This window comes from Chelonia mydas, chromosome 1, assembly GCF_015237465.2.
Source record: "Chelonia mydas isolate rCheMyd1 chromosome 1, rCheMyd1.pri.v2, whole genome shotgun sequence".
NCBI lineage: Eukaryota > Metazoa > Chordata > Testudines > Cheloniidae > Chelonia > Chelonia mydas.
In genome coordinates, this window is record NC_057849.1 from 196557854 (window position 1) to 196578337 (window position 20484).

Here is a 20484-nt window from a genome sequence, read left to right on the forward strand (position 1 = left end):
ACCTATGTTCCATGAACTTATCTAATTCCTTTTTGAACCCTGTTATATTCTTGGCCTTCACAACATCCTCTGGCTAGGAGTTCCACAGGTTGACTGTGTGATGTGTGAAAAAATACTTCCTTTTGTTTGTTTTAAACCTGCTGCCTATAAATTTCATTGGGTGACCCCTAGTTCTTGTGTTATGAGAAGTAGTAAACAACACTTCCTTATTTACTTTCTCTACACCAGTCATGATTTTATAGACTTCAATCATATCCCCCCTTAGTCATCTCTTTTCCAAGCTGAAAAGTCCAAGTCTTATTAATCTCTCCTCATATGGCAGCCGTTCCATACCCCTAATCATTTTTGTTGACCTTTTCTGAACGTTTTCCAATTCCAACAATTTTTTTGAGATGGGGCGACCACATCTGCATGCAGTATTCAAGATGTGGGCATACCATGGATTTATATAGAGGCAATATGATATTTTCTGTCTTATTATCTATCCCTTTCTTAATGATTCCCAACATTCTGTTCTCTTTTTTACTGCCGTTGCACACTGAGCGAATGTTTTCAGAGAACTATCCACAATGACCCCAAGATCTCTTTCTTGAGTGGTAACAGCTAATTTAGACCCCATCATTTCATATATATAGTTAGGATTATGTTTTCCAATCTGCATTACTTTGCATTTATCAACACTGAATTTCATCTGCCATTTTGTTGCCCAGTCACCCAGTTTTGAGAGATCCTTTTGTAGCTCTTCGCAGTCTGCCTGGGATTTAACTATCTTGAGTAGTTTTGTATCATCTGCAAATTTTGCCACCTCACCGTTTACCTGTTTTTCCAGATCATTTATGAATATGTTGAATAGGACTGGTCCCAGAACAGACCCTTGGGGGACACCACTATTTACCTCTCTCCATTCTGAAAACTGACCATTTATTCCTACCCTTTGTTTCCTATCTTTTAACTAGTTACCAATCTATGACAGGACCTTCCCTCCTATCACATGACTGCTTACTTTGCTTAAGAGCCTTTGCTGAGGGACCCTGTCAAAGGCTTTCTGAAAATGTAAATACACTATATCCACTGGATCCCCCTTGTCCACATGCTTCTTGAGCCCCTCAAAGAATTCTAGTAGATTGGTGAGGCATGATTTCCCTTTACAAAAACCATGTTGACTCTTCCCCAACAAATTATGTTCAGCTGTGTGTCTGACAATTTTGTTCTTTTCTGTAGTTTCAACCAGTTTGCCCAGTACTGAAGTCAAACTTACCGGCCTGTAATTACCAGGGTCACCTCTGGAGCCCTTTTTAAAAATTGGCGTCACATTACCTATCCTCCAGTCATTTGGTACAGAAGCTGATTTAAATGATAGGTTACAGACCTACAGTTAGTAGTTCTGCAATGTCACATTTGAGTTCTTTAGAACTCTTGGCTGAATACCATCTACCCACTTTAGTGACTAAAATAATAAGCTTTTACTTCAATTAGTCTTGCAGAGTCCACAAGCTATGGGAAGGGGGGCTGGATTCTATTCTGGCTCATGCATCATCAACAGCTTTGTTCTAGTAAATTCTGCTTTGAGGGTGTTGATGCAATGTGAGAAGAAAAGAAAGAACCTAGCTTGATTCTCAGATCCCAGGGTGAATGTGTGGTGTTGAGATTAGAAAAATCTTTATCAAACAAACATACAAACTCATAAACTGAGCACACTGGATTGGGTATCCTTGAGACACAGTAAAAATGGACCCTTACACAATGCTGTTTTTTGCAGAGTAGTTTTTCAAAACAGAATCTCACATTAAATTTAAAAAAAAAACATGTTTTTGAATTAATAAAAAATTAAACTCCCAGATTAAAAAAAGAGCCCAAGAGCTCAGAATGAGTTAATGTTAAAAGATGAAATCAAAAAGATTGCAAATTACATTTAAATAAATTTAAGGGTGAGGGGTTTTTTTTTTTTAATAATATTTCAACAAAGCTGAGGTTTATTTGTTAGTTACTATTGTGATGGGTGTTCTAGAAATATCTAAGATGGGGGGAAAAAATGTTGACTCATGCAGCAAAATGATCGAGATCCTCAGCTGCTATAAATCAGTGTAGCTCTACAGACTTCAGTGGAGCTATGCTGATTTTCACACTCTGAGAATCTGACCTGATATCTTTACACTGGGACCAAACACTAAGGGAAGATGCATAAATTATATAGTTTCAGATGTATCATGCAGTCAAGCTATAAAATAGAGACAGCAAATAACTGCTGCAAGAACTTTCATTTCTCAACAGTGATGCGTTTCAGCCTCAAGAGCATTACATGTCACTTCACCCGCCACTAAAGCAATGGAATATCACAGCTGTGTAGCACAGCAACACTGCATACCACTTTAGGACAGGATGTGAAGATCAGTGTATCAAATTGCTACTAAAAGGGGAATTTATCTGGGCAGAATGTAATCACCCTCATTGCAATTTTGCCAGGTCTTTGCCCACAAATCATGCCAAAAGTGCCAGTGGATCTTCGATGACTTTGAGAGATTAGGCCCTTGGTTTTAAGTCTCAATGAAAAGATAACAACTCGAGTACCATGCCATTCCCATCCACACATAGCAAATGAGGCTTGCTGGGAAATTGAGAGCCTACTGTACCTTTTTAGCCAAGGCATCATATTCCTTTTTGAGATTATCAATAACTTTCTTCTCCTCCACTAAGGCTTCCTCAATGTCTAGCCGCTTCTCCCGGAGCTGAAGAGTGTTTTCGAAGAGTGCCTCATCACAGTCTGAGAAGGAAGGTGGCTTGGAATTAAACCAGAGGGGTGGCAGCTTTGGTTTAGTTTTGACTTTACTATATTTATAGGTGGGACTGGTTGCCCCACCTAAGATTGCCTGACATTTCCCATTATAAGACCCGGTTTTCAGTTGCTATAACATTGCCAAACTTTAACTCTTTTGGGCTGAAATTTTCCATCCCAGGAGCCTGCCTCAGGCTGACTCATTTGGGAGAATTTCAGATGCAATGCTTCAGCCGTTTCCAGGAACAAGACTAGAGAAAAAATCTTGTTTTGCCACGTTAAATTCTGGAAGTCTTTTTTTTTTTTTTCTTAAGATTATCTAGCACCCCCTTGCGTTGAGCAAGAACCTGGAATTTGATATGGGGTGGGTGACCTTTGTGTCAGGGATCTAAATTCCCCAAAGATTCCATTTGTACTGAGCATGCACCAGCTCCGGGCTAAAAGCAGGGCCTTCCCTGCAATTGCATCTAAGGACTGCTGTGAGCCATGCCAGGTCTAAGCACCAGAACTAAGAGCAAGAAGCCTGTCTCTCTTGTGTTTTCAATGATCTCCCGCACCAGGCTGAGGCAGCATGAGGGAGGAAGCTGTCTGATTTGAACAGAGGGGACAAGAGCTGGATCTGCAGGGAGGGATGGGGAGTACATTGGGACAAGCAACCCGGGAGGGGGAAACTGGGACTGGCTGGGCTAAGAGATGGATCTGGGAGCCAGCAGGGAAGTGGAGGGGGGAACTGAGATTAGATGAGGAGTGGGGGGGATACTGGTAGTGGATGGGCAAGAAGACTAGAACAGAGAACCAGTGAGGTGGAGAAACGAGGGGGGAGGGAAAAGAGATTTGACAAGGAGCCAGGGTGCATAGGGAGAACTGGGACTGGCTGGGCAAAGAGACATGGACAAGGAATTGATGGGAAGAGGGTGATCACCCAATATTGGACAGGGAACACAGGAAGGGAGATTGGGACCTGGAGTCACTGGGAATGGGGAATATGGATGGATCGGGGAGAGAGACAAATCAGAAGGGGAGCCAAGAGGTGGGGAACTGGGTGGGCAAGAAGACTGGGGACAAAGAGATGAGAGTTGCGGGGAGGGGACTGGGAATGGCTAAGGAGAGTGGGACTGAGATGGGGGACTGTGGGATAAGGAGTCCATACTATCAGTTCAGTGTGTCAATTAAAACACTGAGCATGTGTGAAAGACAGCAGACTTCACTCACAAGTCAGGTAAATGTACAAGACAAACCCCAATAAGAACACAAGTAATTAAAGATAAAAATGCAAATTCGATTATCTACCTTCTCCTTGCATCAATAATTTGTATTTTGCAGAAGATTTTAACTATCAGGATTCTCCTCCCACCTCAGTATAGAAGGAAAGAATATGGATAACAATACCGTTATCAAACTGACAAAAAACAGTTATAAAAATATGGCAAGGCAATTTGATAATCAATTCTAATTAAATCAGAAATAAACCAGCCTGAAAAGCAGCCTTTTAAATGGTCATAAACATACACCAGGCCAAGCTCAAACATTTACTAAACTAATGGTTTTACTCACTCAACAAAATAAGTTACTTGCCGTTGCTGACTGGGTGGATATGATTTTACAAAGATGCTGAACAGACAAGTTTAAAAATAAATAAAATCTTTAATCTTTACTGGTAAATCCAAGAAATATGGCTGGCAATGAGCAATTATGGCCTCTGTCCACTAGATGGCAACAAAGAAGTTAATTTACACTCCAAATTAGGGACCATTCAGGATTTCCATGGGATGAAGGTTTCAGAGTAACAGCCGTGTTAGTCTGTATTCGCAAAAAGAAAAGGAGTACTTGTGGCACCTTAGAGACTAACCAATTTATCTGAGCATAAGCTTTCGTGAGCTACAGCTCACTTCATCGGATGCAGGTACATAATGTTTTGAAAAAGAAACCTACAGTATTGAGTTTTTTGTTCCTTTTTTCACAAATAAAAAGATGGAAACAAATATCAATGCAGCTCCACTGGCTCTCACTAGATCTTGTTTAAAGTTAGTTCCCTTTTAGATTTTTAAAAATTAGATTTTTCCTCCACTTACCTTCTCCCCAGAGATGGTAAATGACGTCCCCCAGGCTATATGTCATTGCACTGCAGTTATTATAGGTTGATGAAGCAAGGGAATACTGAAATGTTTATCTATGTTTATCTATTGCAAATGGTTGCTACTTCTCTTTACAAATAACCAATTGCTATTTAACACACAGGCCAGATTCTGTCATCCTTACTCACATTGAGTAGTACTCTTCTTCACAGTGGTCCCATCTGCGTCACTGAGATTACTTAAGGACCAAGGTGCTACTCAACAAGGGAGGGGAAGAGTCTGGGCCATAATAATATTATTAAACCTAAGAAAAAAATCCTGTTTTTGAATTTAAATTCACAGTGTTACCCCTAAAGCTAAACAAGTAGAGAGCACCAAAATGCCTCACTTACTCTTTGGGCAAACAGAGTCATCGAAGACTTCATCTTCAGATCCTGAATCTTCTTCATCGCTCTCCAAGCTAGACTCATCATCACTCTCTTCATCACTATCCTCCTCTTCATCTGGGAAAGGAAAGCAGTATTGTTAGCACTCAGAAAATCCTGGTTCTAATCTGTGACAGGTCTGCTGGCTGTACAGCACACCAATGGAGCCCTAATGAGCAATACCATACTACTGGCTTTTAAAAGCCAAATACATCATTTAAAGAGCACCACCGATGGAAACAGTGCTTTACCAAGTACTGAGACCATAGTCCTGCAACTGACAGCATGTTGCCAATCTGCTGCACCTGCACAAAGCCCTGTTGAAGTCACAAAGACTCAGCAGTCCACCCAGACACTGCAAATTTCAGGATCAGGGCTTCAGATCCATTCCAAGCCCGGAAGAGTTTGTAATCTAAGAATGACACAGCAAATAAACCCTTCAGAGTAACTGGAAAGAGCTAGTTTCCCAGAAAAGTGGTGATTATATATTTTGAACAAGACAAAATGGTGACTGGCTCCTGCTCAAGGATTCTAGTTTCCCTGTTAGATACATTGATCTCACTAGCATAAGTCCAGACTGGTACAGTATCTTTCATTTATATACAGTATACTACCTGTACAAAAAGTTGTCCTATTAAAGAAATGTATACTGAGTTAAAAGCACTCAGCGGAAGTTAATTCATGCTGGCATTTACACACAGCAGGTATCAGGCAAGGGAAAGGTGACAGTATCTTGTATTATAGAGTTACAGTAGGGACCCTAGAATTATAGATGAAGATGGATTTTCATTCTTATAAACTATTTAAGGCTGCTTAAAACCTTTTGTAAAATGACTCTTTGGACTGAATTTTCTTATACTTGTACACAACCCATGGGTGAATTTTTGGGAAACTGGTAAAATGTCATTTGGCTGGTTATTTTTGAGCTATCAGAAGACAGAAAGAAAAAAGTATTCTCTTGTAAGAAATGTCAGGTTGGTTTCTTTTCACTCAGATCAGTGACTCAAACAGTTTTATTTTTAAAGTTCATACCTGGCATGGAAAGGTCACTTACAGCAATAGGTGTTCTTCTGGTATGTTATTTTTGCAGATCCCTACTTATGAGATGGGAGAACAGTGCCCATTGAGTCTGAGTGAACACATCCCCCAACAATTCAAATGTTCTGAAAGAGGTTAGCAAAGGGACATGTGGGCCCAACCACGTTCAGTCCCTTCCACTAATTCAATGAATCCACAGGACAAAGAAATGGGGAAAGGAATTAACAGATATTGGTACATGCACAGTTAAATAAAGGTACCTTCTTTCTTTCTTTTTTGCATTCCTTAATGTATATATCCTTTTTTTAATGTATTATAGTTACTCTGAATTGAAACGTTGGGGTTCAGTCTCGTGTGGGTTACCATTCTGCTGAGGAAATTAACTAACTAAAAAGGTGAACTGTGTGTTGTTATTGCCTACATTTGCTGCCAGTTCATACTGTACATGATCACCTCCTAGAAACCAAATGCCAAATCAAAGATAAAGAAGAAATATTTCAGATCAGTAGAACTGTCTAGTATTAAACAGTTCAGAACTTATCTGCTGAGAAAAATCCAATACACTGAGTTCTTGGAATTGATCTATTAATTGACTAATGGATGATTACAGGTTGGGTCTATGATTACTAGGGTTGCCGACCCTCCAGGATTGTCCTGGAGTCTCCAGGAATTAAAAATTAATCTTTAATTAAAGACTGTCATGTGATGAAACCTCCAGGAATACATCCAACCACAATTGGCGACCCTAATGATTACTCATTAGTCAACGGATAGATTGAAAGGGAAATTTAGTGTACACAGACGCCAGACTGACAGCTGTCCACAGATCAGGTACAGCATAGGCAGCAGCTGTATAAAACTCCCTTTTTCCACTCAACACCTACATGCCTCAACACCGATTTGAAGGAACCAACTTTTAAGGTCTTTTGACATTATACATACAATTGTGCAAGGGATGTGGTTACAACACTATTATCCCTCATGATGGTTACAGAACAGTTTGGTCTTGTAGTATACATTGGACCTAATCATATGTTTTGTTTATGACCTGGAACCAGGTTAAAGCCTCATATCTGCCCAGGGCTTCAGCCAAGTTTTGGGACACAGTTCAGTGCCATCTGTACATTACAAGACTGAATTGTGTAAACAAATACATAACCCTAGAGAAACAATGTATCCAACCTCTGTCTCCTTCCACATCTTTCTTCTTAACACGCTTGATCTTCTTCTTCAGGACCTTAGTGAGGAAGCTGGCAAATTTGTTGTTCTCTCCAAGGGATGCTTGGAAAGTGGCATAAAGTGCCTTCTCGCGTTCCTGAAGCTTTGCAATCTCATATTTTTTATCCTCCATCTGTGAGAGGTAGTTGTCTAATTTCCACTAAAAAAACAAAAACAACCCCCCCCCCCCCAAAAGTAAAACAACTCAGTACATTAGACTGATAGAGAGCTGTGAAGCATTAGCCTTTTACACTGTTGTCAGCACCTGTTAGATCTTTTTAGCATATATGTAAAGGCAGCAATTCCTAGTAGTGAGAAAGGGATTGGTGGTCGGGCTCTCTGCTTTCTATTCCCAATTCTCTGCCAATCACTTGCTGTGTGATGCTGGACAAGTCACTTCACTTCTCTGTGCTTCAGTTTCATCATCAGTAAAATGAGGATAATGATACTGACCCACTTTATAGTGAAATCTACTATATAAATGCTAATTATTATAATTTATGCATTTCAGTTGTTGAATTAAGAGCAATTTATCTGTCTAAAGAGAGAGAGAGACAGACAGACTTGTTGAAATTGGTAGGCTTGAAATTTGATTCACTTTTTTTTTCTTCTTCCCTAATCTGGGCCCCAGTCTAGCAAAGCACATAAGCATCTGTTTAACTTAAAGAACATGGTTCCACTGACTTCAATTCTTCACTGTTAACCAAGTTCCAAGTGCAGAGGCAAATTCTCTGTGAAGTTACACTTGTGTTACCCATTTGAAAAAGGAAAGGGTGACACAGATGTAACCCTGGGCAGAATTTGGCCTGAAGAATCTGTTACTGAAGATGCATGAGCCAGAAAGATCCCAGTTTGAATCTCAGATCCAGGATGAGTTAGTAGGCCTTGGAGTTTGCAAAATCACCTTTATATTTGTAAAGAAAGCAAATCTGATCTGGCGTCACTGAGATGCAATAAAGGTGGAACCCCATGATGCTATTTTTACAGTCACCTTCCAAAGGAGAACTGCATATTTTAAGGTAGGCTATAGATTTTAATTTCACACTTCCAGTGGTTTATAAAAATACAAGCATGAAGGGAAAGAAGAATCCATATTTAAATTAAAAGGACTGCCCTTATATTATCACCAAATGTTTCTTAGAATTCAGCATTAAGAAGTTGGCTGGTGCATAAGGACAGCAGAATGACATTCCCGCCTCTTTTTGGGATGTTTATTTCCAGGCCCACCAGTTGCAGTAGTAACAAATCAGATGCGTATCCTACATACTTGCATCTCTTCCACCTCATTGGTGAGGCTGTTGACACGCTCCTGGAGAGTGTCCTCATGTTTCTCAAAGTTCTTAAGGAGAAGCAGCTCCTCAAACCACGTGATGTGACGTAGGTCAGCACACTTCATCTGCGTGTCCAGCTTCAGCTTCTGGTGCCGCAGGAGGTGGAGCTCAGCATCAAAGGTGATCACCAGTTCATTGATCTGGAATGTCAGAAGGGGCAGAAGTGGAGTGGGGAAAAAAATCACGAAGTGAATCTAAATATGCAAGGCAAGAGAAAGGAGCAAAAAAGAAAAATCTCCTGCCTGTTAAACCAACAACTTGCCAGCAACATTTATTATGAGCTACTTTGGTATTCAGGATAACAACATTAATCCCTGGGAATGTTTTTGATATCCATGGAGCAAATATAAGAATCACCAGAAATTCCACAGATGTTTCGATGCCTCCCATCATCCCCAATTAATCTCCAATTAATCACTTTTCTATGCTGGCCTACACTTTCATGTAATCTCCTGCCTGCTGCAGCAGTAGAAGACTCATGTTACTGACCTCCACCTCATCCACCCTCTTGCAGAATATCTGCCAACTTCTTCCTTGGGCAGGTACAACAGTTTCAGCATCAGTACCTGCCAAAACTAGATTAATCACGGGTTTTCTTTCAGAGGCAAGGTAATACCCACAATGGTGTTCTAGTGCTCTCTCTGAAGTTTAATGCATCAGCTCCACAGTTTGTTCTAGTGGACTCTCCTGGACTTCCAGAAGGCAATCAATGCAAAAGCCAAAAGATGCCACAGCATCAGTGGGACAGATGTAAAGAGAGGTCTGTGAACTGGTTTTGTTTTGGGCATGGTAGGGGCAGTCCCCTGAAAACTTGAAAAGTTCCCTTTTATTCTCCTACCCTCTTGATCAAGGTCTCCTGAAGGTAAATGTTTCTGATCTTCTCCCGTTTTAAAATTTCCAGTTCCATCTCCGTTGGCTCTGACTTTTCAATCTCAAAAACCTTTGGTTGCATTGGGATGACTGAGGATCCTATTCTCATTGATCTCACACTTGAGGCTCTTGAGGAGGAGTCTATTTCTTTTAGAGAAGGTGCATGAAGGAACTTTCCCCCAAACACTGTAAATGATGCATTCTCTTCCACCTGCTCAGAGAGCCTTTGCTTGTTCTCCTCCTCTTGTTTGAACTTCAAGAGAATATTATTGTCATACTGGAATTTTTTTTCTGGAGTCTCCTCCAGGTATAACTGAGGGATCAGGGGAATAGGAAGTTGTTCAGATGCATCCAAGGCTGATTTTATGGATTTCAGTTCTTGGACCAGGCAGATGATCTCTTCAATAACAGCCACCTTGAGGTCCCTAAGGGAGATGATCCATTTGTTCATGGTCAATTTCTTTTCATGGACCTGCAAAGACGAGGAATTTTAGTGTGACTTGCCAAGGACACTTCTACAGCATAAAATCTTCTCTGACACAGGACACTGACCAGTGGTTTGTCTAACTTAAACAATCCTGAAGGGTTTAAATGCTTAACACAATAGATATAGAGAGGTTACTTATCAGTAACTGTTGTTCTTCAAGTGTGTCACCTCTGCATAGTCACACTTATGGGATTAGCACCTCCTGGTACTAAATTGTGGAATCTTTCTAGTGAGCAGGATCTGTTGGGGCCACTCACACTCTTTCCCGTGCAGAAGATTCCGTGGGCATCAAAGGAGGAGTGGGGCCCCAACCACACTTCAGTTCCTTCCAGAGGCGGCAGAAGTTCACGCTGAATGGGGGCGGGGTGTGGGCAAAGTGTGGGGACAGCAGAACAGAAGGATGAAATTGGGGTCTCTCTCTCACCAGCAATAACTGCTCCTGGGCCTGGGCCTATCACCCCATTTCTACATGCTTCCGCGCCTGATCCCAGGTACCACAACAGCTGTTCCAGTCTCTCTTGGTCCTGGTCTCATCTCCGCCCCCAGCAGCTGCAGAGCCCCACCCAGCCTGAGCAGCTGCACAGTTTACGAAATGCTAATCTATGTTTCTGCAGAGGCAGAAACATAAATCAGCTCCCACAATATTTCAGTTGCAGGGGAACTAGCCCCCACCACTGTCCTGGTTCTGCTGCTCTTGGTTTCTTCCCTAATTTCAGAGTGCTTGATCTGAGAAGAGGGTTAGGTGGACAGGGAATGTAAACATGCAGAGGCACCACTCTCAAAGAACAATAGTTACAGGTAAGCAACCTCCTTTCTTCTTTGAGTGGCTTCTGTATATTCCCACTCATCAGAGATTAGAGAGATTAACAAATTAAGTTTTCCCACGGGCATCCTCACTACATGAGCACTCAGGTTCAGGTACATTTAAAACAATTTTAGGCATCTGTGCCTGAAACAAAGTTACCTGCTAAATCCACCAGAGGATGAAAACCCAAAATCTTCCTAACACTGCAGCAGAATAGGTTCCAGGACTAAAGCATAAGACTACAAGTGGCACCAAAGGGCCCAATCTGATTATAACCAAGACCTTTGGTGCCAAGGCAGGGTGATTCCAGGAGTGGCTGCCAAAATTTCTCTCTCTCTCTCTCTCTCTGTATTGCTTCCCTGAAGTTTGGAGGATGTTAACGTGCAGTTGAGTCAATAACAACCTTGGACATTTTCAAAGTCAGAGCATCAGCACCAGATTAGAAGTCTTAGTTATTTTCAGAGACAATAGTGGTGTAGCACTGAATGAGACTCAGTAGGTACCAGAGCTATCTCCGTCTGGGCCTGGGAAGGCGTTTCCAAGGTTTTAGAGTACAGAGAATGTCTCTGCACTCTAGGACATCTCGGTTAGGGAACCCAAAGGAAGGGGTCAGGACCCAATAAAGGGAGTTTGAGGTCCTACTCAGAACCCCAGCCTGGAAACATGGACTGTTCTACTGATTTTATCTGGAGGAATTCCCACACAAAGAATGCCAGAGCCTCATCTGATTATCCTGCAGATCTGGGTATTCCTGACCCTGGGTACTAATCTACTTTGACAAGTGGCTTACCCAAGGAAATGGTGCTCGATCCTTGCCACCAAGCTATATTGGCTCAGTTGGATCCATGTATCCTAAGCCACTTGAGTTGGGTACAAAATCACTTCAACTAAGGTTGACCTTAGCACCAGATACATTGTATACCAAGCCACTTAAAGCAAGTGGCTCACCAGTGTCAATTGCGCTGGATCCTCAGCACTAGACCTGGTCAACCCAGAAGGATCCAGAGATCTAACACCTCTTATACTGGTGCTTGACCACTTCAGTCATGCAGTACACCAGCTAACAGTGCTTACCACCAGCCTCAGATGACCCAGAGGGGAGAACATAAATGCCATGTACAGTGGGCACCAGACTACATCATCAAGTGGTTCACCAGGATCCATGATACTGGATCCTAAGCACTTTTTTTGGTTAATTGGGATGAATCTATTGATGTCCATGGTGTTAGAACCTTGGTGCTCAACTAGATTGACCTGAAAGGACCTGGGAACCTCAGTAACATAGTGATGATGCCAGGATGCCAGCGCTGAATTCAGTTGATCCAGAAGAATGCAGAAACTGTGGCAATACATCAGTTATGTCTGAACCTCAGCAATAAATTCAGTCAAACGAGGGGGGACCCAAGAATCTTGATGGTGCACTGATAGTTCTGGAACCTTGGCTCCAATAGGACCCAGGGACTGCAGGATCACATTGACAGTCTGAGGACCCAAGTGCCAAATTAGCTCAGCCTGGAGGAATATAGGGTCCTCCGCATCAGGCTCACTCACTGGGAAAAGATCAGGGAGATGGATGCCACTTAAAGAGGTCACAGAGCCACTTAGGCTAGCAGACGTATAAAATTGATGCTGGACTTACACATTACCAGACTTAGTCAACTGGGTCTGCGGAGTTTCCCCCATCAGCAGGGGTATGTGAGGAAGCCTTCCTGTCCCTGTAGGCTACAAAGACAATTCCCAGGCCTGACAGGTACTGTTTTTTCTTGGTTCTTTTAACTTAAGAAGCATGTTTTGACTAACTGCCAGTCTAACTAATTAAAATGAAAAAGTCCCCAAAGGGCAGAAGAAAAGGAAAGAAACCAATGAGGAAAGCCTTGAGGACACTGCATGTGCTCCATGCTCGCTGCACCTTCAGCAGTTAAAAGGAACTGAAGGGCAGGTGGGGCCACACACCCTTTTATACCCTCAGAATTTTCCACAAGGATGGGAGGGATGAATAGCCCTAATGGACCATGCTTACTAGAAAGATTCCACAGCTCCATGCCAGGAGGCACTAATCCCACAAATGTCAATATGCAGATGCCACATAAAGAAGAACTGTTAATTCTGTTTTTATAATGGTGCAACATGGTGGGGGAGGGAGTTAGGTTACTGAGTTTCTGGAGAAAGTTTATTAACCTCTGCATGGTAGTGTTTTTGGAATTATGCAAAAGATTGATGTTTCTATTAAAGGGTGGGGGAAAATTAATATATCTGCTTGGTCAATGAGGGCCATTTGAGGATTATTCTAATGGGTATGGATTGATGTAACCTTGGGCTAGATGAAATACAAAAGCTTGGCAAAATGACCACCAATGTGCAGTTAAAATTGACCACACATGGTCTGTCTTTAGTAGTCCTCCATCCCATCACTTTCAAAACATTTTGCAATTGCTCATTTTCTAGATAAAATTTTTTTCCAAAAAGGGGAATCCATTTACATACCGCCACCTCTAACGACCTAAGCTGCATCTTCTTCTTCTCTGCGTTCATACGCATGTGCTCCGGGATCTTGTAGTTTGTGGCTGTCTTCAGTTTGAAATCCCCCATGTTTTCCTGAGCCTCTTTGATGTCCTGAACATCCTTGGGGTTCTCATAGTTGTCACTGGGTTTGCTCTTGTATCTGCCAAACACCAAAACCAAGCAGAAATTCTAAGGCTGCACAAATTTCCCACCTCTGTGCTTACCTTACCCATTGATAATGCCTGCTTTGTGCAACAAGGCTTGGTAGGAGAGGTAGGTGTCAGTGGAAGACTAAGCACTACTTAGAAGGAAATATCAGTTGTTTGGAAGAGTTATCTATGTGTTTAGTGGGAATGGGGACGAATGTCTCCTTCAGTTTTGAAGAGAAAAACAAACATGCATAGGAAGATGTGATTTTTAAAAACTAAACAAATACATGATGTAGCTCTGCCATTAAGGACAGATTCAAATAAGACCCTTGAATGAGGCTCTGGGCTCGGAGAAGACCCTTGTATAGCAGTGAGCAGCAGATAGCATTCTATAAAGCTGATTTCAGCTGACAAAACACCCAATGAAGAGGAGACGGCACCACCATCTGTAGTGCCTCCTCTGATTCAATACCTCAAGCCATGTTAAGACCCAAGGAAAGGGTAGGGGCAGGAGAGGGGATAGGAGTTACATGACTAATTCAACTGATGTGCATAGCACATGCTGCTGACTTTCTCAGAGAGGTGGTTCGCAAAGTTCTGCTTGGCTGCAGCATAGAGTACAGGGCCTGATTGTACAGTTCTTATCCAGTCAAATTCTCATTGACCTCAAGACTTTCCAACTCATTGCACTATCTTTCTGCCTCCATTGCTGGCTCTATTCATGCCAGTAAGCTACACATTAAGTTTGAAGAGATTCCTGTTTTCCGTGCATTTTGAAAGACTCTTGTCATTTTCCATTTTAAGAGCAGAACCAGCAGGGAAAGGGAAGGGACAGTGTGACCTGTATGTACACACATGCTAACATAATGTTTATGATGTTAGTGCAAGTGGCTCACCCACACTATCGCTGCTCAAGGGATTAATCAAGGGCTGACCAAGAAGTCTTGGTGGCCCCAAGCCAAGATGGAATTGGACACCTCCAACAAGTACTCCCTGCTTCCTTTTCCATCACCTTCCCACCTGTTTGAGAAACCTATCTGGTCACTGATTGTGTCATTTAGCCCTCCTCATTGACATTGCTTTAAAAGAGGAGCCGTGGCAGCCAGCACAAAAAATTCTAAGGTTCACTTGAGTTTCAAGGGCACCTGCTGTCCATAACTGACATTTGGAGCTAATTAGTTTTTAAATTGCCCCCTTAGAATAATAGGGAATTATACAAAAATATAACGGTGGCATATAAGAGCTAAGTACAATTATTTGACCACAGACAAAGGCAGGCCAGTGGAAAGATGCAGTTTGTGATTCAGGACTTACAGTTCATCCCACTCCTTCCTTCTTTGCATAATCTTAGCTTTGGCCCTGTCCGCTTTCTCCATAATTTTTCTAACTTGTTCAAGTCGGTTTCCACCAAAACGTCCTACAGCACCTTGCAGCTGGGGCCTTTTCTTCAGCTTGTCAGCTTCTATCTCCTCTTCAGTAACTCCAGCAGCCTGACCTAAAAAGAATGAAGTGGGTGTGTAAGCATTCGGTATTTTTATGTGACCTAAAAGCAAGTCAAGGCTACTGTAAGCCACACTGGGCCAGCTCCTCAGCTGGTAAAAATCAGCATAGCTGCAGTCAATGGTCCTTCGCTCATGCCATATTATCAATCAGTGAAAAAAAACTGTGCAACCTTGTGTCCCCTTTGGGTTGATGGGTTTTTGCCAACTTTGACTAGAATGTGGAAAACATCTGGTTCTAAATGGCAGAGGGGAACTGTTGACTGAGAATGCAATGTGGTGACTGAAACAGAACATGAAGATAACTCTGTGACCAGCTTCTGTTGCCAAGTTTCTTTGCTTAAAAGTGATGTGATATACTGCAGTCTCTTCCACTCAAGCTCACAGAAATAAACAAGGTGAGATGAAGGATGGAAAGCACATTATGGTAAACAGAATAGCAGCATTTAGGCCTTTACATATGTCTTACTTGTCTCTTTCTGGCTTTCTCGCCTTTGCTCTGCTTCTTTTGCTAATTTGCTTGTTCTCCTTTTCCCTCTTTGACTTTGTTTTCTGGCTTTGTAGTACCTCTCGGAGATTGCCAGGAGCCTATATGTGGAGATTTGATGATTACTTCCTATAGCATGAACGACCACTGTGTCAAATTCCAATGTGTCCCGAAACCTAAGGAAACAAAATAGAGATAACATTCATTATTGTCTGATTTCTGCAGTAGCAGTCTATGAAGTATTTTCCTTCTAGCCCATGTTGCTGCCCCCAAAAGGCTTAAACAATGTATTATACTAATTAAACATATTATACAATCATAGTATCTGCAAACATAAAAAACAGGTATCAGTGCTATGACAGAAGTACTAGCCACTGACATCATGCAATCTAGAAATGGAGCCACTCAAGAGTGGGCAGGGAGGAATAGCTCAGTGGTTTGAGCGTTGGCCTGCTAAACCCAGGGTTGTGAGTTCAATCCTTGAGGGGGCCATTTAGGGATCTGGGACAAAAATGGGAGATTGGTCCTGCTTTGAGCAGGGGGTTGAACTAGATGACCTCCTGAGGTCCCTTCCAACCCTGATGTTCTATGATTCTATGTCAACAATACCTCATCCACCAAAATGGTGTCTAAGGCATCTGACAGATTTAGTTGAACCAACATAGATAGTTGATCTGTGTCTAACACCAGAAAAATCACCTAGCAGAGCAATCTCTATATCAAACTCAGGCCTAAAACTGGACTGGACAGGGTCAAGGAAATCTGAGGAGTCCAGGAATCAACAGAATTGCATCACTACAGCATTCTTCCCCACAAAAGGGAGATTCCCAATAGGGTTTTAATTGGTGAGATTCCTCACATCAGGAGATGGTTTATTGAGCAGTGGTCAAACAATCTGTTCTTAAGTAATGCTGGTACACTGCCCTCCTAAAAGGGGACAAAGACCATCTCTTCCATAGCAAGCTCAGTTTGTCCCCAGCTGCACTTCACCACACATGAAGGACATGGGTTCACTACACAGTTTATTCCTCAAAGTTTCACCAGCACTTCTAGAACCCCAGCAAATGTCACTGGCTGAAACTCAAACAGAGCTGTTCCCCCAAAACCTGGCTCTGATGCCATGGAGGTGGATAGCACAGTCCTGATTCAGTAATAACCTGATTTGCATATCAGTGCTTGCCTAACTTGTGTATGTTTCAGACCAAATGAGAATATAGTCACAAACAGGACATAGATACACTGTAGTTCTATGAAGAAGATGTTCCTTTCTTGTTCCTCAAGGCAGATGGAACTTAGTTAATGAAAGATCTCAAGGTGGAGGAGGGTGAAAGAAAGCTAGTCCTTACCGACTCTGCAATTTCTGTAGCCCAATGCGGTGCTTCTCCTGATCCCAGGCCAACTCTTTCTGCACTAGTTGGATTCTCTGTGCTGTCTGCCTATCCATCTCCTCACGGATTCTGTGGTCCATCTCGAATTCCTGCAGATAGATGAGAAACTGTGTCATAGCATGCTGAATGCTAGGCTATGACAGTAGCAGTGGTTAGGTTTAAGACATATTTTTGTTCAGACATAGGAGTTGATGTGTATCGACCCAACTGCTCACTCCAGCAGCTGTTCACCACAGTGGAGAGAACCACGTTCTTCCAAAACTCTTCTCTAATGTCACCCAGCACTAGGCTCCTGGCATATTAAAATATATACATACACACACACCCCTTCTTCCAATCCATCTGAAATTGAAAATCAATGAACTTCAATGCTTCTCCATAGCAGGAATCAAACACAGTGTGCAAGGGCAAACCAAGGCAAATCAGTACTTCCACCCCTTGCTAGCTTTACTACTTTCACTCACTTCAGAGTGGTTCTCTATCATATTTACATTCCCTTCACTGTAGCCTTTAAAGAGTGACTGGAAGTCAGCAGCATTGCTGCTTGGTCTATCGGTCTTACAGGTAATTCTGAGGCACTAACTTCTGCAGCACACTCAGAAATGCCTGTACCATGGGGAAGCAGTTTATTTAAGGAGCTGCAGTGGGAAGAGTGGGAAGATGGGTTGGTCATATTTTGATTCTAACACACTGGACACAGCTCATTTTAAAGTGGCAGCCTAATCCAGAGATAAAGGACCTATACACCAATCTGATGTGTACCTCTCTGTGTAGCTGCATGTGCTTTGGCAGCTCCATGTTCCTTTGAAGCAGGTGATGAAACTCATGCCTAAGGATGATCAGCTCTTGCCTCTTTTTGTTTTTTTTGTCCTCTGCTGCCTTCATTATCTGGTCATATTCCTTTTTTTGCTTGGCATTCTCAATACTGGAAATGCATGAAAAAGGAAGCAGCATTATCTGGATGGTGGCGGGGAAGAGAGAGAGGAGACACAATAGTGTAGCCTTCTAGCCAGGAACAAACATGGATCATAATTCTGCCCTCACTGACACTCATGCAGCTCCCCTGGAATCAATGAGGCTAAAGAAACGTAGAATGAAATATTAGACTGTAAGCTTTTGGGTGAAGGGATTATCATTTATTATATGTTTGTACAGTGCCTAGCACCAGGGATCTCTGGTTTAGTAGGCCTCTGTCAGGGTTCCTTCCCCACTCTGAACTCTAGGGTACAGATGTGGGGACCCGCATGAAAGACCCCCTAAGCTTATTCTTACCAGCTTAGGTTAAAAACTTCCCCAAGGTACAAACTTTGCCTTGTCCTTGAACAGTATGCTGCCACCACCAAGCGTTTTAAACAAAGAACAGGGAAAGAGACCACTTGGAGACGTCTTCCCCCCAAAATATCCCCCCAATCCCTACACCCCATTTCCTGGGGAAGGCTTGAGAATAATATCCTAACCAATTTGTTACAAAATCGTCAAAGACTCAAACCCCTGGATCTTGGAACAATGGAATAATCAGTCAGGTTCTTAAAAGAAGGATTTTATTTAAAAAAAAGAAAGGTAAACATCATCTCTGTAAAATCAGGATGGCAAATACTTTACAGGGTATTCAGATTCAAAACACAGAGGATCCCCCTCTGGGCAAAATCTTAAAGTTACAGAAAATAGGAATAAACCTCCCTCTTAACACAGGGAAAATTCACATAAAACAAAAGAGAAACTAATCCGCCTTGCCTGGTTTACCTATACTGGTTGCAATATTGGAGACTTGGATTACGATGGGTTGGAGAAGACGGATTTTCTGTCTGGCCTCTCTCAGTCCCAAGAGAGAACAACCATGTAAACAAAGAACACAAACAAAAGCCTTCCTCCTCCCCAAGACTTGAAAGTATCTTGTCCCCTTATTGGTCCTCTGGGTCAGGTGCCAGCCAGGTTAGCTGAGCTTCTTAACCCTTTACAGGTAAAAGAATGTTGCCTCTGGCCAGGAGGGATTTTATAGCACTGTATATGGAAAGGTGGTTACCCTTCCCTTTATATTTATGACAGCCCCTATGTACTATCAGAACATATTGTGACAGGGTCGGGCCAGATGGCTATAGGAGAGTAATTTTTTTTTGAATCAAAAGATGTTTTTTTATTTGCATAACACACTTACAAAGTAAAAACAGCAGCATATGCAATGTGTAACATAGCAATCAATCACAATTGTTTTCTCATTAGCTTCAGGGGAGGGAAGTGTTCAAGCTTGCCTGGGCCCAGAGCTGGGGGCTTCCTCAACTCTCGTGGTCTTCCACCCTTCCGAGTTACCTGGTGGCCCAGAGCGAGGGGGCTTCATCGACTCTCGTGGTCTTCAACCCCTTCGAGTTACCTGGCGCCACGCCCGAGTGTCACCAACAATTCCCTCCTCTGAAAGCACCCAACAAGAGGGGCAGGCTGTGGAGTGGACAATCCGGGGGGGAGGGAGGGGAGGCACGTGCACCCACGTGTGAAAGGACCCCTCTAAGGTGGTGGTGTCCACAGCAGCAATGGCTGGGGCTGGGGTCCCTTACTCTCTCCCCCAATCAAAGGGTCAGACAAAAGGACACGGACGGGGACACCGAGCAGAGAACCTCGGACAGCGCCCACTGCTCCTCAAAAGCATCAAAGGAGTCGGTGGACGCCGCCCAGAGGAACTCCGCCCGGATACGTGAACGGACCGAGGATCGGAAAACGGCCCCACAGCCACAGGAAACTCCATCGGCCAACCTCCTCTCTCTGGTTTTATAGATGGCCGTTTTAGCCAGGGCCAGGAGGAGGTTAACTAGGAGATCCCGAGACTTTGTGAGGCCACGGATGGGGAGTGCATAAATAAAAAGGTGAGGGGGAAAATGCAACCAAAAACGTAATAGGAGATTTGTGAGGAGCTGGAACAGGGGCTGCAGCCTGGCGCACTCCAAATATACGTGCACCAGGGTTTCCCTCACACCACAAAAGGGACAAGTATCTGGGACGGGGGTGAACCGCGCCAAGTATGTGCCCGTGCTCACAGCTCTGTGAAGGAGCCGCCAACTGATGTCCCCGACGGGCCTCGGAACCAAGGTGGAATATAGGCTGGCCCACCGGGGCTGCTCACCCTCCAAAGGTGGCAGAAGGTCTCGCCACTTTGTGTTGGGGCAGGACACTAGGGTGAGGGCGTGAAGGGTGTGGAGCATGAGCGTGTATGTTCCTTGGCATGGTTTGGAAGCGTACTGGCTGCAGTTCATGCAGCTGGCTTGCAGTGAAGGGGTGAGGGGGTCGATTGGGTCTGCGGGGCAGGGGTCCAATTAAAAGGTCCAGTGGGCCTGGGGTAGAGGGTGGGCGGGGCGTGCCCTCGAGCAGGACCCGGTCGAGGTAAGCTCGAGCAGCAGGCGGCAAAGCGGCCTTCACCTCCTGAAGTACGTGCCGGGAGGTGCGAGGTC

General features: G+C 43.2%; 1 protein-coding gene across 2 annotated transcripts in view; it reads right to left on the bottom strand.

Annotated features, from left to right (window-relative positions):
• CFAP44 (cilia and flagella associated protein 44) overlaps positions 1-20484 on the bottom strand; it is an 86950-nt gene that overhangs the window by 7852 nt on the left and 58614 nt on the right. For both annotated transcript variants that reach the window (XM_043538653.1, XM_027824545.3), the window contains exons 24-33: positions 17810-17972; positions 17006-17136; positions 15642-15835; positions 14988-15168; positions 13507-13684; positions 9699-10202; positions 8797-9000; positions 7494-7689; positions 5241-5351; positions 2631-2761 (exon numbers count right to left, since the gene is read on the bottom strand). In XM_043538653.1, coding sequence (XP_043394588.1) covers positions 2631-2761; positions 5241-5351; positions 7494-7689; positions 8797-9000; positions 9699-10202; positions 13507-13684; positions 14988-15168; positions 15642-15835; positions 17006-17136; positions 17810-17972 — 1993 coding nt within the window. The remainder of the gene's footprint in view (positions 1-2630; positions 2762-5240; positions 5352-7493; positions 7690-8796; positions 9001-9698; positions 10203-13506; positions 13685-14987; positions 15169-15641; positions 15836-17005; positions 17137-17809; positions 17973-20484) is intronic.